Here is a 17,403-nt window from a genome sequence, read left to right on the forward strand (position 1 = left end):
AATCTTTGTCTAGATTTGCAACAGACTATTGGCTCTAAGATGAATGAGGCCCTGGCCTCCAAATTCAGAGGACGTTGCAGTGCAGGGGCATCTTAGATCATCCAGTGTGTTGAAGCTGGAGTTGACTTTTAAGTTGCAGGTTTCCAGCAATAATTGTATTTACATGTGTGAGGTCTATGTATACCCACCCTGTGCCTAGCAGTGTGCAGTCACCGGCTGCTAGGGAAGATTAAATGTGCTTAACGTCTGTGTTCCACCATTTCTGAGGGGAAATACCTGTGAGAGGGGAATGCTGCAGCTCGTGTGTGTGTAGATAACTGAGGACTTCCTTGGTGTTCATGTGCCTCTGGATTTCTGGCAAGTGGTTCATGAGGCTCGGCAGAGCCCGCTGTGGCCATGGGGCTGCTCTTAAAGTACAGTTGGTTCTTATAGGCGTACGAAAAAATACTTACAAAATCCTCTTGCGGTTTTTGGTTTTTTTCTTCTTTTTTTTTTTTGTAGGAAGTATTGTGAGTGTGGGCGATCCAAAAAAGAAGTACACGTGTTTTGAGAAGATTGGACAAGGGTTAGTATACCCTCTTTCTCTGTCCTATACCTTTCCTTATGCTAAGAAGGAAGCACTGGAACCAGGCTAATTTAGTTTGCTGGAAAAGCTGTTGGTGATGCTTTGGAGAGTTTATTTTATTTGTTTGGGTTTTTTTTTCTTTTTCTTTTTTTTGTTGTTGTTGTTGTTTTGGTGGGTTCCACACCCCCTGCCACCCCCAGCTCTTCTCCCTTTTCTGGCAAAGTCTTGAGTCACAGGGACTGGGTTTTTTGTGCGATTTGTGTTTTAATGTAAGAAAATATGTCATTAGGTGATCAGGTTGCTAAATATCGCTGCAAGCAGGGAAGGAACTGCTTATTTTCAGCATGCAAGACAATCTTCAAATCACAGATTTGCTTTCTGAATTAACTCTGCTTGATGCGGGTGTTGTGCCCCTCTTAGCAGGGTAGGGGGAAAATAGGCATTGGGGGAGAGGCTATAGTGAGGCAAATCAGTGCAAATCACTGAGATATCTGCTGTCAGCTCCATGTGCTGAGGCTCAAACTCCCGTTTCCCTCACTACAAATGCCACATTTGTTTACTTTATCTGATCTTATCTCCTCTGTAATCATGTTGGGCAGTCTGCAAACCAGGGCAGCGCAGTCATGCCAGTTTAGATGGGATCAGCTCACGGTCCTACAAGCTGTGCTACATTGCTGGTTTAGCAGCAAGGGTTTGGATGACCGTAGTGTCCTGTGTTAGGAGCTTGGTTCCCCATAAATTCTCTGGCTTCTGCTCCAACAGCAGTCTTGGCTCAGAAATATTTCAGATGATATTTACCACTGGAATTATTGCATGAAAAGGAATGGGACTGAGAGCACATCAAAGAGACAAGTGGGAAGGGGCATGTGTTAAGCTCTCAGTCTTGCGATGAGGCACTAATAAGTGTTTTTTCTCTTTTCTCTCTTTTGTTTAGAGCCTCAGGTACAGTTTACACGGCAATGGATGTAGCTACAGGACAGGAGGTAAGTGCTGCCAGAATACCACAGCAGTGGGTTTTGGACTGTGTCCCGAAAGTTCAAGTTGATGCTACAAAATAAAGACAGTCTTTCAGGGGTTCATGACATCCTATGTTTAATGAGGTATTTATTTCCTTACTAATGAGGCATGGTCGAGTGGTCTGAGCAGAGAACTGGAAAAAATTATTTCCCAAGTTTTGATTCCTGAATCATTTCATATTTGTAAAGAATCTTTCTGTGACCACAGAGGCTGGAAGCAAATGTTCAGACTGGATAGTTCCTCAGTAGAAGTTTCTCTCCTCATCCCCAAGATTGCTGCCTGTCCCCATTTAAACTCTTTTATATGCCCTCTGTTCCTTTGCTTCCTACACTTATACTAGTTGACTTGCATAGAAATAGTTCCTCTCCCACCCTTTGCCCACTTGCTTTCTGCCCTTGAATTGAGAGACAAGGAATGTCTGTCTGTCTAGTTTTGGGTTTTTTTCCCCCTCCAGAATATTGAAAAGTGCCCTGTGTGCTGCATGCATGCATAATAAACTAGTAGTGATGGATATGCAGCATCTGTGGAAACCATTATTGCTAGATGGAGGATTTTTAAAGAGGAAAGTGTATGTATTATTCCAAATATATTTATGGAAGCCTGCAGCAATGCGTGTCTACTTTGCATTTGTAAAGTTTGCTACCAATCCTTCGAGCTCAGGAGCTAAGTGAACAGCAACACATTTTGGAAGCACTGGAAGGAAACTCTTATTTTGCACTGTACAGGAGCCTTGGGCAGCTCCCAGGGTTAAGAATACTGAAGATTTTCACTGGTGATGGCTATCTAGTATAACTGCAGCTATTTATTTTGTATCCTAATGCACGGGGCAGTCTTAGATAAGGAAAATGCCCCCATATGCACTTGGACCATGAACAGGAGTGAGGAAGTATGGGAGCCTCTCTGAAGCTCCCTCAGTATTGGTCTGGGATTTCTTTATCTGCATCAAATGCCTTCCCTCTCTTCTTCATCTTTCATTCCCCTCTCTTGTCTTGTGCAAAGAGCAGCACAGGGTTTTTTTTTTTTTCTTCTTTAAGTACTGTTTGGCAGCCCTCGTAAATACTGTAGAAAATCAGCATGGTGTCTGTCTGTTCTTGCCTTCTCATGTGTTGGGATTTTTCTATAGTCTCCTTAGCTATCAAGATGCTAATTGTATCCGTCCATATTGGCACTCTGTGGCTTGTTTCTTTTAATCCTTGCTTTTGTGAGCTGGAGTTACTGGCTCCCCTCCATTCACCTAGGCCTCTTTCTCTCCAAGTACCGGTTTTGTAAAGGCATAATTAATTACATTTCATTCCCTTTGCCTAAATATTGTATCAAATACAGTTGGGTTGTAATGTCTGTGGAAGTGTTTCTGCCTCCTGCTGTGGTGAGTAGTCTTTATTGATTTGAAGGCTTGTCTGAGGGCCAGGTGTTCTCACAAAGTACTGGTAGCGTGGAGAGTTGAACATAAGAGTTAAAAACGTGTACTCTCCTGCTTTCTGCATATATACATGCAGAGCAGATATCCTGAAGCAGGCAGAAAGCTACTAAGCCAAAGGGCTACAACTGACAAATCCATCCCTATTGCCCTTCAGTTATGACTGGGGATAAAGCTGAATCCAATTCACTTATTTTCAGCCTTTTATCTAAACACTGGTGCTTCTTCCCCCCAGGTCTTGCTGTGACAGAAAGAAATAGAATTACCACCTCAAAGTACTAAGCTTAGGCTACATTATTTACCCCCTCCATGCATGGCCGCCCTGCTGTAGATTTCTAGAAACAGAAATTTGCACAGAGGCAGAAAAAAACACAAAAAAACTTCCAGAAACATCCAATCCAAAATGAAATTAATAAGAATCCTTTAAGAAATAAAAAGTTTTTGACATATCAGTCCATGCTAGAGTAAGGGGATCTCTTCCTTGTTACCAAGAAGCTGTAGGTGGAGATGGCTATCCAACTGTGACATAAAGGTCCAGTATGAACATAGTAATTCCCCTTGGCCTTTTTGGCATTAAGTATCCTCCAGCATGTGTGGAAATGGACTGGCTGCAGAAACTCACAGAGTTACTAAATGGCTGAGCAACCCATGATGAAAAAGTGTTTTCCCGCTTCACATGAATGTGGGACTAAAATAATCGACAATGGTGCTGGCAGGTTTCTAGGGGACTCCTGTAATAATGCTTTACTTGGTCTTTCTTCACTGCAGGTTGCAATCAAACAGATGAATTTGCAGCAGCAGCCGAAAAAAGAACTGATTATTAATGAAATCCTTGTGATGAGGGAAAACAAAAACCCCAATATCGTCAACTATTTGGACAGGTATGTCATGGTTTGAAGAGTTCACAAAGGGATTCTGGGAGACACTTCCTTGTCACTGTCTTAAGTGATCCTGTCTCAGCTTAATGCAGGTATAGGACAACTTGCATTGCTTAATGCATGTGGCAATGTTGGGATGTGGGTGGCTTGGTGGTCTCTCTCCATAATCCTAGGAGAAACAGGTATTAATGGGGTATCTAGGCTCTCTTTAGAGATGCTGGCAGCAAAGGCATTAGCAGTATGCTATCAGGACTCCATTTTTCAGCTGTCTCCTTTGCCAAATTTGATGCAACAAGACGTTTCCTTCCTGCTACTAGAGGAGAAATACAAATAACACAGTTCGAACTACTTCTATTTGCTTTCCTCTTCCTCTTCTTTCCTCTTCTGCTGAGCAATGCTGACATTCTGCTTGCGGAGGAGCAAATGCCTTCCAGGCTTAGATGGTAATCTTGTCCCTGTGGCTGTCCACTGAGGTTTTCGGCACAACAGCATAACAGTGACGAGGGTGAATGACATGCGACACATAACCAAGCCAGGCTGCTTTCTTGCGGGTGTGAATAAGGGAGAAAAGGAGACCTGGCACAGATGTAAGAACCTTTTGGAAGACAGAGGGAACAGGGTTTTTCCCTGCTCAAAGCTGGGCTTTGTGGGCTCATACACATGCTGTGGCACTCCTGCTCAGCCTTGGATATATTATGTCCATATGGAACAGCTCCTCCTTGAATCCGTACTCCTTACCACAAGAGTTGCACCTAATAACTTATCTACGTACAGACCTTGCTCTGCTTGTTCTTGAGCTGATGTCCCTTGGACTGGGACAATAACAGAGCAGAAGCAAGCAGCACAGTGGCTGCTGCACTAACTGTAAATTGTTTTTAAAATAAACGTGTGTAGCTGTGAAAATTCTGGTCACTACAGCTCAAGGCAGTAAAATGCCCAAGTCTGCAAATAAACGTGGCTGTGAGAGCTCTTCCCCACAGGATGTTAATGCTGTACATAAGGTTGATGGTAGCAGTGCTGCCATCATCAGCTGTTGGGAGGCTGACTGCTTTGGAAAGAGCAACTGGTGAATGTGCTTCTTTGGGGGTAGGGAGCTGCCTTTGAAAGTGCAAGAAATTCTTGCACCTGCCTTGTTTGAATTCCAGGAAACAGCCACAAACTGTCAGCATTAAAATCTGGGGCATAGTGAAAGCCCAACAGGCAAAAGCGTTGCGTGGTGGCTTGAATTCACCATCAACATAACATTGGTGCATTGTGTCAAGCCTGTGTCATTCACCTTATGTTAAAGATACAGCTAGTTCCAGTTGAGCTGCAGCAGGATTTTCAGTCTGCTGCACTCACGTCAGAATCAAGCAGTCCTGATGAACTACAGGTTTGGCTTATTGTAGGCTAAAAAGTGCCTAGATAGGGTGCAGGCTTTAATCTTGGCAGCTTTTTTTTTTTTTTGAAGATGCAATGGAGGGATGTGACCTAGAATCTCTTTTGGAAAATTGAGAGTATTCGCACACTTGTTTGCTCTGCATGTATATCAAAATCTTATCAGCTGTTTCTTTAGCAGGCTTCTTTAACAGGCTTTTAATGTCTTAGCCAAAAAAAGTGCTTCTTGTATACTGCAGCATCAGTTGTGATGCTGAATTTATATGGTGCTGTGTCCTATGCATAGCTGTGAAGAGCTACGTTGTTGAAGGGACAGAAAGTCTGCTCCTGAAATTTTGTGGGAGGGGTGTGGGCACAGGGAAGTGATGCTGGGCAGGTGCCCTCTTCTTACAAATAGCAGAAGGGTATTACCTGTGTAAAATGAAACAAGTGGTAAAGAAGAGTTAAGAATTGAATCTGGGCTGAAACTGTGTATTTCTCCTGGCTGATTAGAGGCTTCGTTTTGGCAAAACTATTTGAGAGACACGTTCTTCCCATTAGAGAGAGCGTCGCTGGGTACATGCACTTGCCTTGTCTAGCCAGTACATCCCAGCTGTAGGGTAGCTGCACGTCCTGCTGTCTTGTTCAAGCTTCCAGCAGTAAAAGCTGCTGCTTTTGTCCTCCACTTTCTCTCACTAATCTTTTTCAGAGGGATTAGCTTTTGTTTGAGTGCTGCAAATGGACAGAGCAGCAACTAGGATGAATGTGGGGGTTCTTGTGCCTATTACACCACTTCAGCTTTGCAACTGCAGGATCCTGTTGCTGGGGAGCTGTGTTCCTCCTGCCTGGCCTAATGTGCCTGTTTGCTTCCCGAGTGCTGAATTAAGCTGATATTTGAACGCCACTTGCTGGCTTCTGCCCACTGCTGTCGCAGAAGGAAGTACGAGGAAGGATGTGCTTGCCGCTGTGGGACCTGGTTTCTTTTTTGCGGTTCTGTTTTTGACAGTGTCTCCCCTTCTGAGTCCCTAATGGGAGCTGCAAGATAGTCATCGGTATAAACCAGCTCTCTCGCTTCTCTTCGCCTCAGCTCCTGCCCTTGCACAAGGGTTTCCTGTGCTTTATCCTCTCTTACCTACATGGCCTACTTGCTCGTGGTTAAGACAGCTTTTCTGTTGCAGTGTAAGTGGCCAGTGTTGCACAAAGGTGTGCTGTGACATTTAAGATAGTCACATGGCCTAATCCAGCTGTACTTAGGAGCTGAATTTAGAAGCATCCGGCTCTGAAGACAGTGGCGTACCATTTTCTTGTGCAGAATTGCAGCCACTTGTGCTGAGTTACCTTCTGGAGGTGCCAGTTTCTTTCTACTGTGTGAAGGAGGCCCTCAGAGGCCTGCTTCTAAACTCAGGCATCTAAACACAGGCATCAGATGCCCAGTGTTAGGCAAAGCAAACTCCTGCCCTTTGGTTTCTTTCTTTCTGAAGAACTCTCTTTAACTTAATAAACCCTCCCTTTAAGTAGTAGCCACTGTTACCCTCACCTCAACCCCAAACTCAACTAGGGCTTGGAAGGTCAGTGAATAAAGTTGAAGATGTATGACAGTCATGCTACAAGAAAACACTGATTTCTTTCCAGGCTAGCTTCATGTTTGCATGTTGGAGGCATGTTACTAGTGCAGAAATCTGTAATGAATGATCTTGCTCTTCCAGGCAAAACGAAATTTTATAAAGTTTATCAATAAAAAAGGACTATGACTGACTGGTGTGTGTTTGTGATAGGAAGGGCTTGGTGGACGCCTTCCTAAGGTATCTAAGTGGAAGCTGAGGAACACCTTACAGGAGCAGACATTAACTGCTCTTGCAGATGGATGAAGAGAAAGCTGTAGACCACCTCCTCCTTCCTCAAAGACTTTCATCAGCTTGTTTTTACTGCCAGCCTTGTTTTAGAAGGTGACTGTGGGTGACAAGGTGCGACACCATGCTATGCCTGATGTCACACGGAGAGCAGCTCGTAGGTGTATGGACTTCCTGGTGGTGTCTCCAGAACTGCTGAGAGAGTGGTTTTGAGGCACGCCTACAGGCAACTCAGTGACTAAAACTGGCCTCTGCTGCAGCAGGAGAGTGAAAAGATCCGTGAGACGGCACCACTCAATCTTCTGAAATGACATTTGCTTCGCGGCAGCTGGTGGGGAGCCACCCTTAATTCCACCTACCTGTTACGTCAGATCTATCAATTATTGAGGTGCCTGGCTTTTGGCCCCTGCCTTTGGCTGCTCATGGCACAGCTTTGGTTCACAGTGTGGTTCTTTGCTCGCTCCATCCCTTTTGGCTGTGGAGAGATACCAGCTTGCTCCCAGCATGTGCAACCTGAGATTGTCACGCAGGAGCAGTGGAGCCCATTCTGCCCCCATCCTTACAGTCAAGTGGATTTGGGCTGCAGAGGGTGCTAGTGGCAATGAAGGGAAGCATTGTGATGTCCAGGGTGACACTAATTTGTTGAGAGGGTGCTGATAAAAGCTGGAGAGAGCCTGGTTCGGCAGGAGTGATGAAGAAGCAGCAACAGCATAAGGGCAGGAAGGAAGGGCGTGGATGGAGTGGCTTTCAGAGCCCATTAGAAGGTAGATGATCTGCAGAGTTGGCAGAAGCGCTTCTAAAAGCAATTCTGCTGCTCCTCTGTCACTCCGAGGGGCTGCTGTGCAGGTGATACTGGTTTTTCTGGGGTCTGTGCTGCTGGGCAAAAAACTGCCAGTGCATCAGCTTCTCTTCTGTAGTGGAGCTGGAGACCTGTCTGCTCCAGGAGCATAGCCCTGTGTCCTTGGGCTCTGTATCTTGAAAGAAACTCCAGACTCTGCCTCCCTGCATAGTCTTCAGCATCACCAAATGCAGATACCATCTTTGTCTCCAATATTAAAAGCTCTCCATAACTGTAACACTTCTGTCACACAGCTCAGACCACAATTCTTATTTTGGGGGAGTTTTTTTCATCAGCTCAGGTGTTGGCAGTGTGTCCTTTTGGGGTCAAAGCCTACCTCCTGCCCACTCCTGTGATGTCTCACTCATCTCTGTCTACTTTCCATGCCAAGTTGGGCTTAACTTCGTTCTCCTTCATTGTTGCTTTCTAGCTAATTGTTCCCTAGAACTTGTCCTGCTTTTTGCCTTTGGCTCCTAGCAAATTCACTATTCACTTTTCAGTAGGATCAGTGTTTCAGAGCAAAGCAAACATCTGCTTGATGAATTCTAATGCCAGCAGAAGCTTTTAATTCGATTCTCTGCCCTCTCTCGACTCATCTGTCCACTCACTTTAAAAATAGGAGGATAGGCTGAGAAGGTGGGTTTTCAAGTTTTCAAGCTGATGATTCCTTCCTTCAGGAACGTGTCATCCTGATACATTGATCATGAAAGATTGTGTTGATGTTTTTCCAGATGGGCCCAAAAAGGCAGAAGTGGTTGGTGGTTACGGTTTGTTGTTTGTTTTTGTTTTTTTTTTTTAAATGAGTTAATGCTGAAGTCTTCATACCAGGTCTTCTGTTTTTAGATATGAGCACACACACTCCCAGCCGAGAAGACTATCCCAAATGGCTGAGAAAACTTGCCCTCACCTCAGCTGTCTCTTCCCCATCTTCCTACAGATCTTTTTGGACAAGACCTGGCCTTTTGGGCTTTCCTTTTTTATTTTAAATCTTTAGAATTGCTATTGTATCCACCAAGATGTTCTCATTTGCCCTTATGAACTTTCTGAATTTTTCAGACAAAATCCCAAACTGGTTTGGTAGCATGAAAAAGATTGAGGTGATTTTTCAAATGCATGATGCTTAAAAAAAGTGTTCTTTCTCTGTTGTTCATGGGCAGCCATCCATTGTGTAACCCAGGATTGTCCCTGGGCCTAGGCAAAGTAGGCAGTTGCTTAGGACAGCAGGATGCCAGTAGTAACAAAGCAGCCCCCAGCCACCTCTTTGCATGCAAGAGCCCCTCAAAAGCCATGCTATGTGCCAGAAGTCTGGGCTGCGTGCTCGGACCCCATCCTTGACTAGTAGCTCTTCCCCTTCTCTCCCAGCAGCAGCAGGAGTTTTAAGGTCAGGGCTCCATCTTAGTCTGGGCCCTTTTCATGGCAGAAAAATTCAGCCTTGCTTTTATGGCCAGGAAACTTATAATGTGCTCTCCCATTACCTCTCTCCGTGACTTTCTGCACTGACCCTTCCCTCTGTTCATTCAGGTTGTGGTCAGATCCTCCCGTGTACAGAAGGTACCACGAGTACCTGCTGCCCCAGTGCTGTTAAATAAGCTGCTCAAGCCTCATGGTTTCTCTGCACTTCTAAGACAGCTTTAAAAGCCAGTGCATTCTGGCTAGGTAAACAGTGGCACGCTCATACTTCTGATTTTAAAATCTGGTTTTGTCTCTTCAGTTACCTTGTAGGAGAAGAGCTCTGGGTGGTCATGGAGTACTTGGCAGGAGGCTCCCTAACAGATGTTGTGACAGAGACCTGCATGGATGAAGGACAAATTGCAGCCGTGTGCCGAGAGGTAAAGCGGCACTCGCGTGCGGAGAGAGCTGTGATTAGGAAGGGGACACAGGCTTTCCACGACCTGTCACTGGCTCCACAGGAATAGCTGTCTCCAGCTTCTGTAACGCAACAGTCGTTCTTTCAGAGGACGGATTTCATCTGGGAGGTTGCAGCACACAATCCTAATGCAAGCCTAATATGTTTCACCCTAGAGGGAGAACTGGAGTGCAAAATGGGGTTGGAATCCCCTTGGTTATGCCTGTTCCCCAGGTCTTTTGGGACTAACCTGTCCTCCTAGGACCTGCTGATCTCAGTGGGATATCCCTCTGTAGCCCTGCACATACTGGGTATATGAAAGACTCTAAGACACTAAGCCCTTGCTACTCAAAGTGCACATTGTTAGAGTCCATTAGTTGGCTAATTGTGACTGGTGAGTAATTTCATGCACAGTAAGACTATCTCAATTATTTTATTTTTTTTTCAGTGTCTCCAAGCTCTGGAATTCCTCCATTCAAACCAAGTTATTCACAGAGACATCAAGAGTGACAACATCCTGCTGGGAATGGATGGCTCTGTCAAACTAAGTATGCGGGGGACATTGCTGGTGATGACTTATCAACCCAGGCCTGTTATCTGCTTTGGGCCAGGCCTGTTGGGGAGATGGGTGTTTGAGATGCTTGATGCTGTGGCATTGAAGAGGCTGTAGAAATGCTCCTGTAGGTATTTTTGTGGCTTTGGTTTTAATGGAGATTGGCAAGCATGAATCCTTGTGAACTGATACCAGACTTGAATTGAGGTTTGGGGCTTGTTTAGCTTTGGGCCATCTGTTTTTGTGGACTAAAATAACAGTATTTTAATGCTACTCCGGTCTAGAAAGCCGGGTTTGAAGGTGTAGGGCCAGAAATCTTTATTTGTGAGCGATCTCTTCAGCCTGGAAAATACTGCAGGTACTTGGGGGGCAGGGGGAGTGGAGGGAGAATTGAAAACTGTGTAACTAGAAAACATTTAATCTTACATCGCCAACCCAGACTGGACTCTAAATGTTGTTTCCTCCTTGTGTTATCACCCATAATGAAGACCTTGAGACTGTCCTGCCCCTCGGGTGCTAAGGTAGCTGTTGTGTTTGTCATTGCCCATGCAGAGATAAGTCTGGAAACTAGTGAATGATTATCTTCCACCTATAGCTTTAACAGAATTGTGCTTCCTTTCTCTCCCTCTCAGTTCTGTTGGCTAGCACCCAATGGGCATAAATAAATCTATTTCTGTCAGCAGTGACAGCAGATATGACTCAAAATTCACACAGTGCAGATATGCTGAGTAAGAAGGTGGGGGTTTTTTTGCACATAATTGCTTTTTAGACTAAAGCTGTACTTTAGTACAGTCAGATCTCCAGAGTGTTAGCGATGAATAGCTGATCAGGGCCGAAGTGCTCTGTTCTTATGGAATAAGTTCTCTGAGCACAGTATGCAGGTACCAGGCTATAGTTTAAAGTTAGAGAAGTCCCTGTGGATATGATGCAGTAACCTTCTGGACCTGAGCTGCTTGTTGGCTCTGCTGGAAATTTGCTCTGTTTATGAACCATATGTACCTTTCCTGGTTCTTACCCTTGATAAAAACTCACCTAGGGATCAGTTTAATTTTCATCATTCTGCCTAAAATTAGACCTGCGGTGCCATAGGGGGTCAGGATGGGCAGTGCATCTTGCTGTGTTGATTCTGCTGGGCTCACAAGAACAGAATTAGTTTTCTTTTGGTAAGTCAGTCACAAATAAGACACAGGACCCAGCAATCTTTGTGTGAAGGCTCTCCATCTTTCTGTCTATTTGAAGAAAATAATCAGTATAAATTTAGGTACTTTAAATGTATTCTAAACACTGTTTGCTCTGTAAAGCAAATCCTGTTTAAGGGATGATATATCTCCTGGGGAAGTAATATCTCTGGGACTGGAAATATCACCAGACAACACAGTATTTGGGATGGGGGATGTATCTAGATCAGACTGTGCATTAATTTCTATTTTCACATACCCAGGAACAGTCTTTAGACCATATATTACATAGTGTATTTCAGCTGCATAATGCTGCAAACACGGTCAAGTGTCTCAACATCCATATATGGTTATTTACTGATCCCCATCCTTCACATAGACAAGTAAGCAGCTCTGTAATCCTCATGGCCTCAGTGAGTCAGATTTAGAAACTTACTTCTCAACACCGTCTTCTGTATTAGCCACAAAACCACCCCTCCTTTCACAGTTGCAGCAGCAACACATCAGACGGTGCGGCAGGGTAACTTGTACTACAGCTCTGGCATCAGTAAGCGTGTCTTTGGAGAAACTTGCTGATTTCTATGTCTGTTTCTTTCCCCCCGCTCTTTAATTTTCCAGCTGACTTCGGCTTCTGTGCCCAGATCACTCCTGAGCAGAGCAAACGCAGCACCATGGTGGGGACCCCGTACTGGATGGCACCTGAAGTGGTGACACGGAAAGCATATGGGCCCAAAGTGGATATCTGGTCACTGGGGATAATGGCCATCGAGATGATTGAAGGAGAGCCCCCCTACCTCAATGAGAACCCCCTGAGAGTAAGCGAGTATCTTTTGCCCTCAGGTCTTCGCTAAGCCTGTTGGTGAAACTAGGTTCTAAAGGAGGCAGGTGAATCCTCCAGTGTGGTTTCACCACCTGCAGCCCCGTATCTCCTTAGATGTCGCTGTGAGAAGATTGAGATAGTTTTAATTAAAAGCCACAGTTTGCTCTGGGTAGCAGAGGTGTGGGTTCTTCCTGTTGCAGACCCTCTGGTCAGCTCTGATGAGTTAGATCATGCACACTCATAATTTCCCACTTTCTGGAGATGCTGATAGAGGCAGAAAGAGTACCTGATGGCACCAAAGCAGCTGACTTCTTGAATCCTTGTGCCCTGTGTGTGGGGAAGAGTTCTCCTTAAGTTCAAAAAAATATGACATGTTACTATTCTATAAATGGAGCTTTTTCCTACTGGCTGACTGTTCTTCCTTGCATGCCCCAAATAAAGCTACAAGCTTAATAAGTCTTCAGGCAGGGCTTAAGCCTCCTGATGTCTTTCCCTTGTTTAGTTTTTAACGGAAGGGGAGATGCTGTCAGTTTGTAGGGATGTAACTGCTCTTAATATAAGCCAGGTTTATGGCTTCTCCCTCAGCTACCCAGGATGAGGGGATCTAGAAAAATTCTGTTTAACTTTTGTCTCCATCTCTTGCACTGGAAGTGATTTTTGGGAGAGAAGAGCAGCAGCAAAGAAGAGTAAAAGGAAAGAAGCTGGGTGTTGAGTTAAACGAGGGTGGTTAAGTAACAGTACTTTGACCTCATTTAACTCAACTTGTGCCAATTCCCAGGCTATCAGACTGCTCCCATGGGATGTGCTGAGTGATGTGCTCAAAGGGCCTGCATATTAACAAGTCTTTGACAGATTTCAGTTTCCTTTGAAAATCCATCCAGGAAGTTTCTTGCATGAAATCCTGAAATGGATGAATTCTGAGTCCCTTGATTCTCAGAGGGGGGTGCGTGTGAATGCTTCATCCCCAAGTAGTAGCGAAACTGCTTGTTTCTGCAGGATGTTAAAAGCTGCTTCGGGGTCTGCTGGACATCTTTTGTAAGGAGCCAACTGCATCTTTATAGTATTGACTTTTCAGGCCTTGTGCGCTCGGGCAAAGTACCGACAGAACAAAATTACCTATTTATTCAGGGGTACCTTCCCATGAGGATATAGTTATTGCAGGAGTCTAGCACTGGCAGAGTCATGCCAGTTAACTTCCCTATGTAAACACAGTCTGGAATGTTGTTTTTGTCCTCCTAATCCCTTGAGAGGGCTGCAGGATCCAAACCCAGATTACGAGGGTAAAACAATAAAGGATTGGATCCCATCCACATAAAAATAGGGCTGGCAGCTATTCTGTTTGTAGAAACTTAAGCATTGATTAGTCACCCTGATAAGGTGGGGTTTTTTTTTCCTTCCCCATTGAACTGGGGGGAGGGACAGGCGAAATAAGTGTATCTGTAATCCAGAGATGGAATCTAACCTTCATAACCTCCTGTTTCTTTGGTGCTTGTTTTTGCTTCAGGCCCTGTATCTCATTGCTACTAATGGGACTCCAGAACTGCAGAATCCGGAAAAGCTTTCACCCATATTCCGAGACTTCCTAAATCGCTGTCTTGAAATGGACGTGGAAAAGAGAGGTTCTGCGAAAGAGCTGCTACAGGTAGGTGATGGGGAACGGGGCTGAATCAATGTAATCACGCAATCCCGAGTGAGGCCAGGCTTATGGAGAGGTCTTGTTTGGAGTCTTAAGTACTGCATCAGCTGAAGGCACAAGCACAGCTAAAGTAACCTGCCAGGAAAAAAAAAACAAAACAACAAAACAGTCCCAAAACCTAAATCTATAATACTAATAATAGTAGCGTTAACAGACTACTTCCTTTTTATGCTGTACTTGCTACTAGCAGCAGCTGTGCAGCGTGTTCTGTAACTAACCTCAAATAATAGCTGTGCCCCAGGCCTGCCAAATGCTGAGCCCCTTAATTCCCATGGCTTCTTCACACAGCTGGCCCTGACATCTGTATGTGTTGTCGTGGTCTGGCCATGCTTGTTCCGATGTGGACAGCAGGAGGGCTTCTAGCTATCGGATGTTCTGGTTGCCTCCCTTCTGGTGGAGGGATCACAAAGCTCTTTGGAAGGATCGCAAAGCTCTTTGGAATATGCATGGCTTGCATTAACTGGAGCAGTTTGGCTTTACCACATTTTGCCGGATACTACTCCTTACAGAGGTGATGGAACAAAACTTGTGAGATATCTTAATCACAGAATGGTTTGGGGTGGAAGTGACCTTTAAAGATCCTGTAGTCCAGCCCCCTTGCCATGGGCAGGGACATCTTGCACTAGACCAGGTTGCTCAAAGCCCTGGCCAGCCTGACCTTGAACACTTCCAATGATGAGGCATCCGCAACTACTGTGGGCAACCTGTTCCAGTGCCTCATCACCCTATCATCAGTTATTTCACTGAAAACCTGGTGTCTTAGTCTGAACTCCTGGTAAAAGGGGAGGGCCAAGCTGCCAGGCTTTTTACCGACGTGGATGAGAGGAGTAGTTAGTGTGTTCCTTCTGTCAAGTTTGCCATGGGGGCAGAAATGTAGCTCTTTGTAAAATAAACCGGTGATCAGGGGCACTCAGACCTCAACTGTGAGACAGTTCCCTTTTATGTTTTCCTTTCTTTCCCCTAGTTTGTCTAGTGGATTCAGTTTTAGATGTGTTGCAGCCTTCCGAGACTGTCATGAAGCGTTAATCTCTGGCAGAATGGCAGTAGTTGAAAGATCACTTTTTCTCCTGGACTTTCTGGCCCCAAAATATCAGAGAGCAGTAATGTTCTGTTCCTTGGAGCAGGAGAACATTTTGACTGTAACATTTCTGCCTAGTTTTAACTACCTTTTAGCCTCTGATTTCCACCCCACCCACCCCAGCCCCTGTCTCTGAAGCATGTTGCCTTGGGTGATTGATCCCTGCTGATGCTCAGAAGTCCTGTGTGATATAGTTGCTTTTTGTTTTCAGAACAGCTTGTGAACTTGCCCTACATGCCTTCACTCTCATCTGAGAGCTGTTCTGACAATCAATACTGTTTTACTTAACAGAGCACCTTGTACAGGAGACTGACTGAATGGTTCTGTGTTGCAAGCTCTGTGCTGCTCTCCTGAATTCCAGCTGCTTTGCAAATTTCTAATATCCGTAGAAGGCCAAGGCAATGCTTTCACCAGACCTGTGATAACAGGGAAGAGAGAAATGAGAGGTGATTCCTGCAGGAAGCCCTGTGCCTTGTGTTTGAACCGCACAGGTTGTTTTTAGTACACTTTCCTTCCACACAGAATTTCACTATAGATTTTGCAAGACTTTATAATTCCTATGGGGAATTCACTGAGTTTTGCTTGGTCTTGAACATGTACAAACATTGGAGACTTTAGCATGTGTTGGGTGTGAATCTGTTCATCACTTCAGGCGAGCCCCAAAAGTTTGTGGTGGTAGCAGAGCTTTTGGTTTCACCTGTTCCGAGATTAGAGTAGGTTGTTAGACTTCATATGGGTCTAGGTGCCAATATTTTGAGTAGCCACCAGAATTCTGGGGCATGTTCTGAAAAATTTAACCCTTTTTCTTTTTTCTTCTTCCTAGCACCAGTTCCTGAAAATTGCAAAGCCTCTATCTAGTCTCACTCCTCTGATTATTGCAGCTAAAGAGGCAGCCAAGAACAACCATTAAAGTGGGGGAGTCAACACAGTCATCGTGTCAAGACTTTTAGATGTTCATTTCAGAGACTGAATTACCTGCCCCTCTCCCCTTCTGCTCCTTCTTCACAGGGGAGTTCTTAAAACTTTGATCTGCCCTGAAGGGTGGCAGAGGTATTGTTCGCTGAATGTGGAAGGGCACGTAACGGGGACATCGCTGATCTTACATAGTGAACTATCTTTCCATCCTCGTGATGGGGGTGAGAGGGGAAGAGTATTTTGTATGGTTGAGAAGATCTTTCTGAGAACGTCTGAACCTGACCTACACGTAGCGAAGCCAGTTTGTTTCCATATTTCTTACTGTGTTTAGTTTTAAAAATAATGTGGAGCCTTAGACCATGTTTATCTTAATAAATGAAATCTTTTGCTGGCTGGACTTTTCCTGCTTCTGGCAAGCTGCTATTACACCACTGAGGCTGCTCTGTGCTTTGGATGACTTGAGGGAAGGAAGCAGGCAGCAGAAACGTGAACAGCTGTAACAACTGAAAGGGGAACGAGGGCGTGAATACGCATCCCTCCTACAGCACTGCTGGATGCTTCGAGGGAGCATGGAGAAAGCCTCTGTGTGCTTCCTGCAGCCATTGGAAAACTTAATTAATGGATGATCTTTTTGCCAGATCATGTGAATTGGGGGCCCCCCCTCCCTCTTTAGTTTCAACTCGACTAGTTAAACAAATCTCAAATATTTCTGATTTCTAGAAGGTAAATCACAGGAAAAATTGACAGAGAGCTCTTTTAGAGTTATTTTATCAGCGCTGCGAGGCTTCTTAGAGACCCTTGCCCTGTATGATAAAGCAAACAGAGTAATTACTATTATAAAGATAAGATTTGCCTGCAAAATGATGTTGAAAACTCTTGTTTCTTAGAGCAAGTCCAACGGAAAACAAACTGATCATGGATGCTGCTTTCTTGGAGACGTGGGGACTTAATTTTTTGAAATGCTAGTGGTTTCTTTATGCTACTGATTCCTTTGGTTGCTAATAGTCTGTAAAACAACAGGAAACCTGGAACTACTAGAGGGATGGGTTGTAAACACTGGGCTTATGTTTAACTGTATACTGATTTTTTTTAATAAAATGACTGCTGCGTTTCTTAACTTGGGGCTGAGGGAGGATTGGAGAATTCACTGTACCCAGACACATCTGTCGGATGGGATTATTGTTCCTATCGTCACCAGGTGCTCAAATGTGTTGGATAAAGTGATATAACCTTGTCTCTTACCCCTTCTTCTGTAGTCCTTTGGGATAGCAAGTGGCTCTTGAGGGAGTAACTTTACACACAGAGACAATCGATAAAAGATCTGTATTATAACTGGGGGAGCTGCTTTCTCTGTACTGCTTTGGTCATTTATGGGGCGAGTTTAAACTGATTCTGA

The 17,403-nt window shown here is 44.7% G+C and overlaps 1 protein-coding gene across 1 annotated transcript in view; it reads left to right on the plus strand.

Moving 5' to 3' along the window:
- Nucleotides 1-16,401, plus strand: part of PAK1 (p21 protein (Cdc42/Rac)-activated kinase 1) — a 53,097-nt gene extending 36,696 nt beyond the window's left edge. Inside the window, exons 8-15 of the mRNA XM_009321928.1 lie at nt 506-565; nt 1,500-1,548; nt 3,768-3,880; nt 9,633-9,750; nt 10,216-10,315; nt 12,117-12,313; nt 13,823-13,960; nt 15,916-16,401. Of these exons, the coding sequence (XP_009320203.1) occupies nt 506-565; nt 1,500-1,548; nt 3,768-3,880; nt 9,633-9,750; nt 10,216-10,315; nt 12,117-12,313; nt 13,823-13,960; nt 15,916-16,002 (862 nt within the window). The 3' untranslated portion in view covers nt 16,003-16,401. The remainder of the gene's footprint in view (nt 1-505; nt 566-1,499; nt 1,549-3,767; nt 3,881-9,632; nt 9,751-10,215; nt 10,316-12,116; nt 12,314-13,822; nt 13,961-15,915) is intronic.
- The last annotated feature ends 1,002 nt before the right edge of the window (nt 16,402-17,403 follow it).

This window comes from Pygoscelis adeliae, unplaced genomic scaffold (assembly GCF_000699105.1).
Source record: "Pygoscelis adeliae isolate BGI_AS28 unplaced genomic scaffold, ASM69910v1 Scaffold263, whole genome shotgun sequence".
Taxonomy (NCBI): domain Eukaryota; kingdom Metazoa; phylum Chordata; class Aves; order Sphenisciformes; family Spheniscidae; genus Pygoscelis; species Pygoscelis adeliae.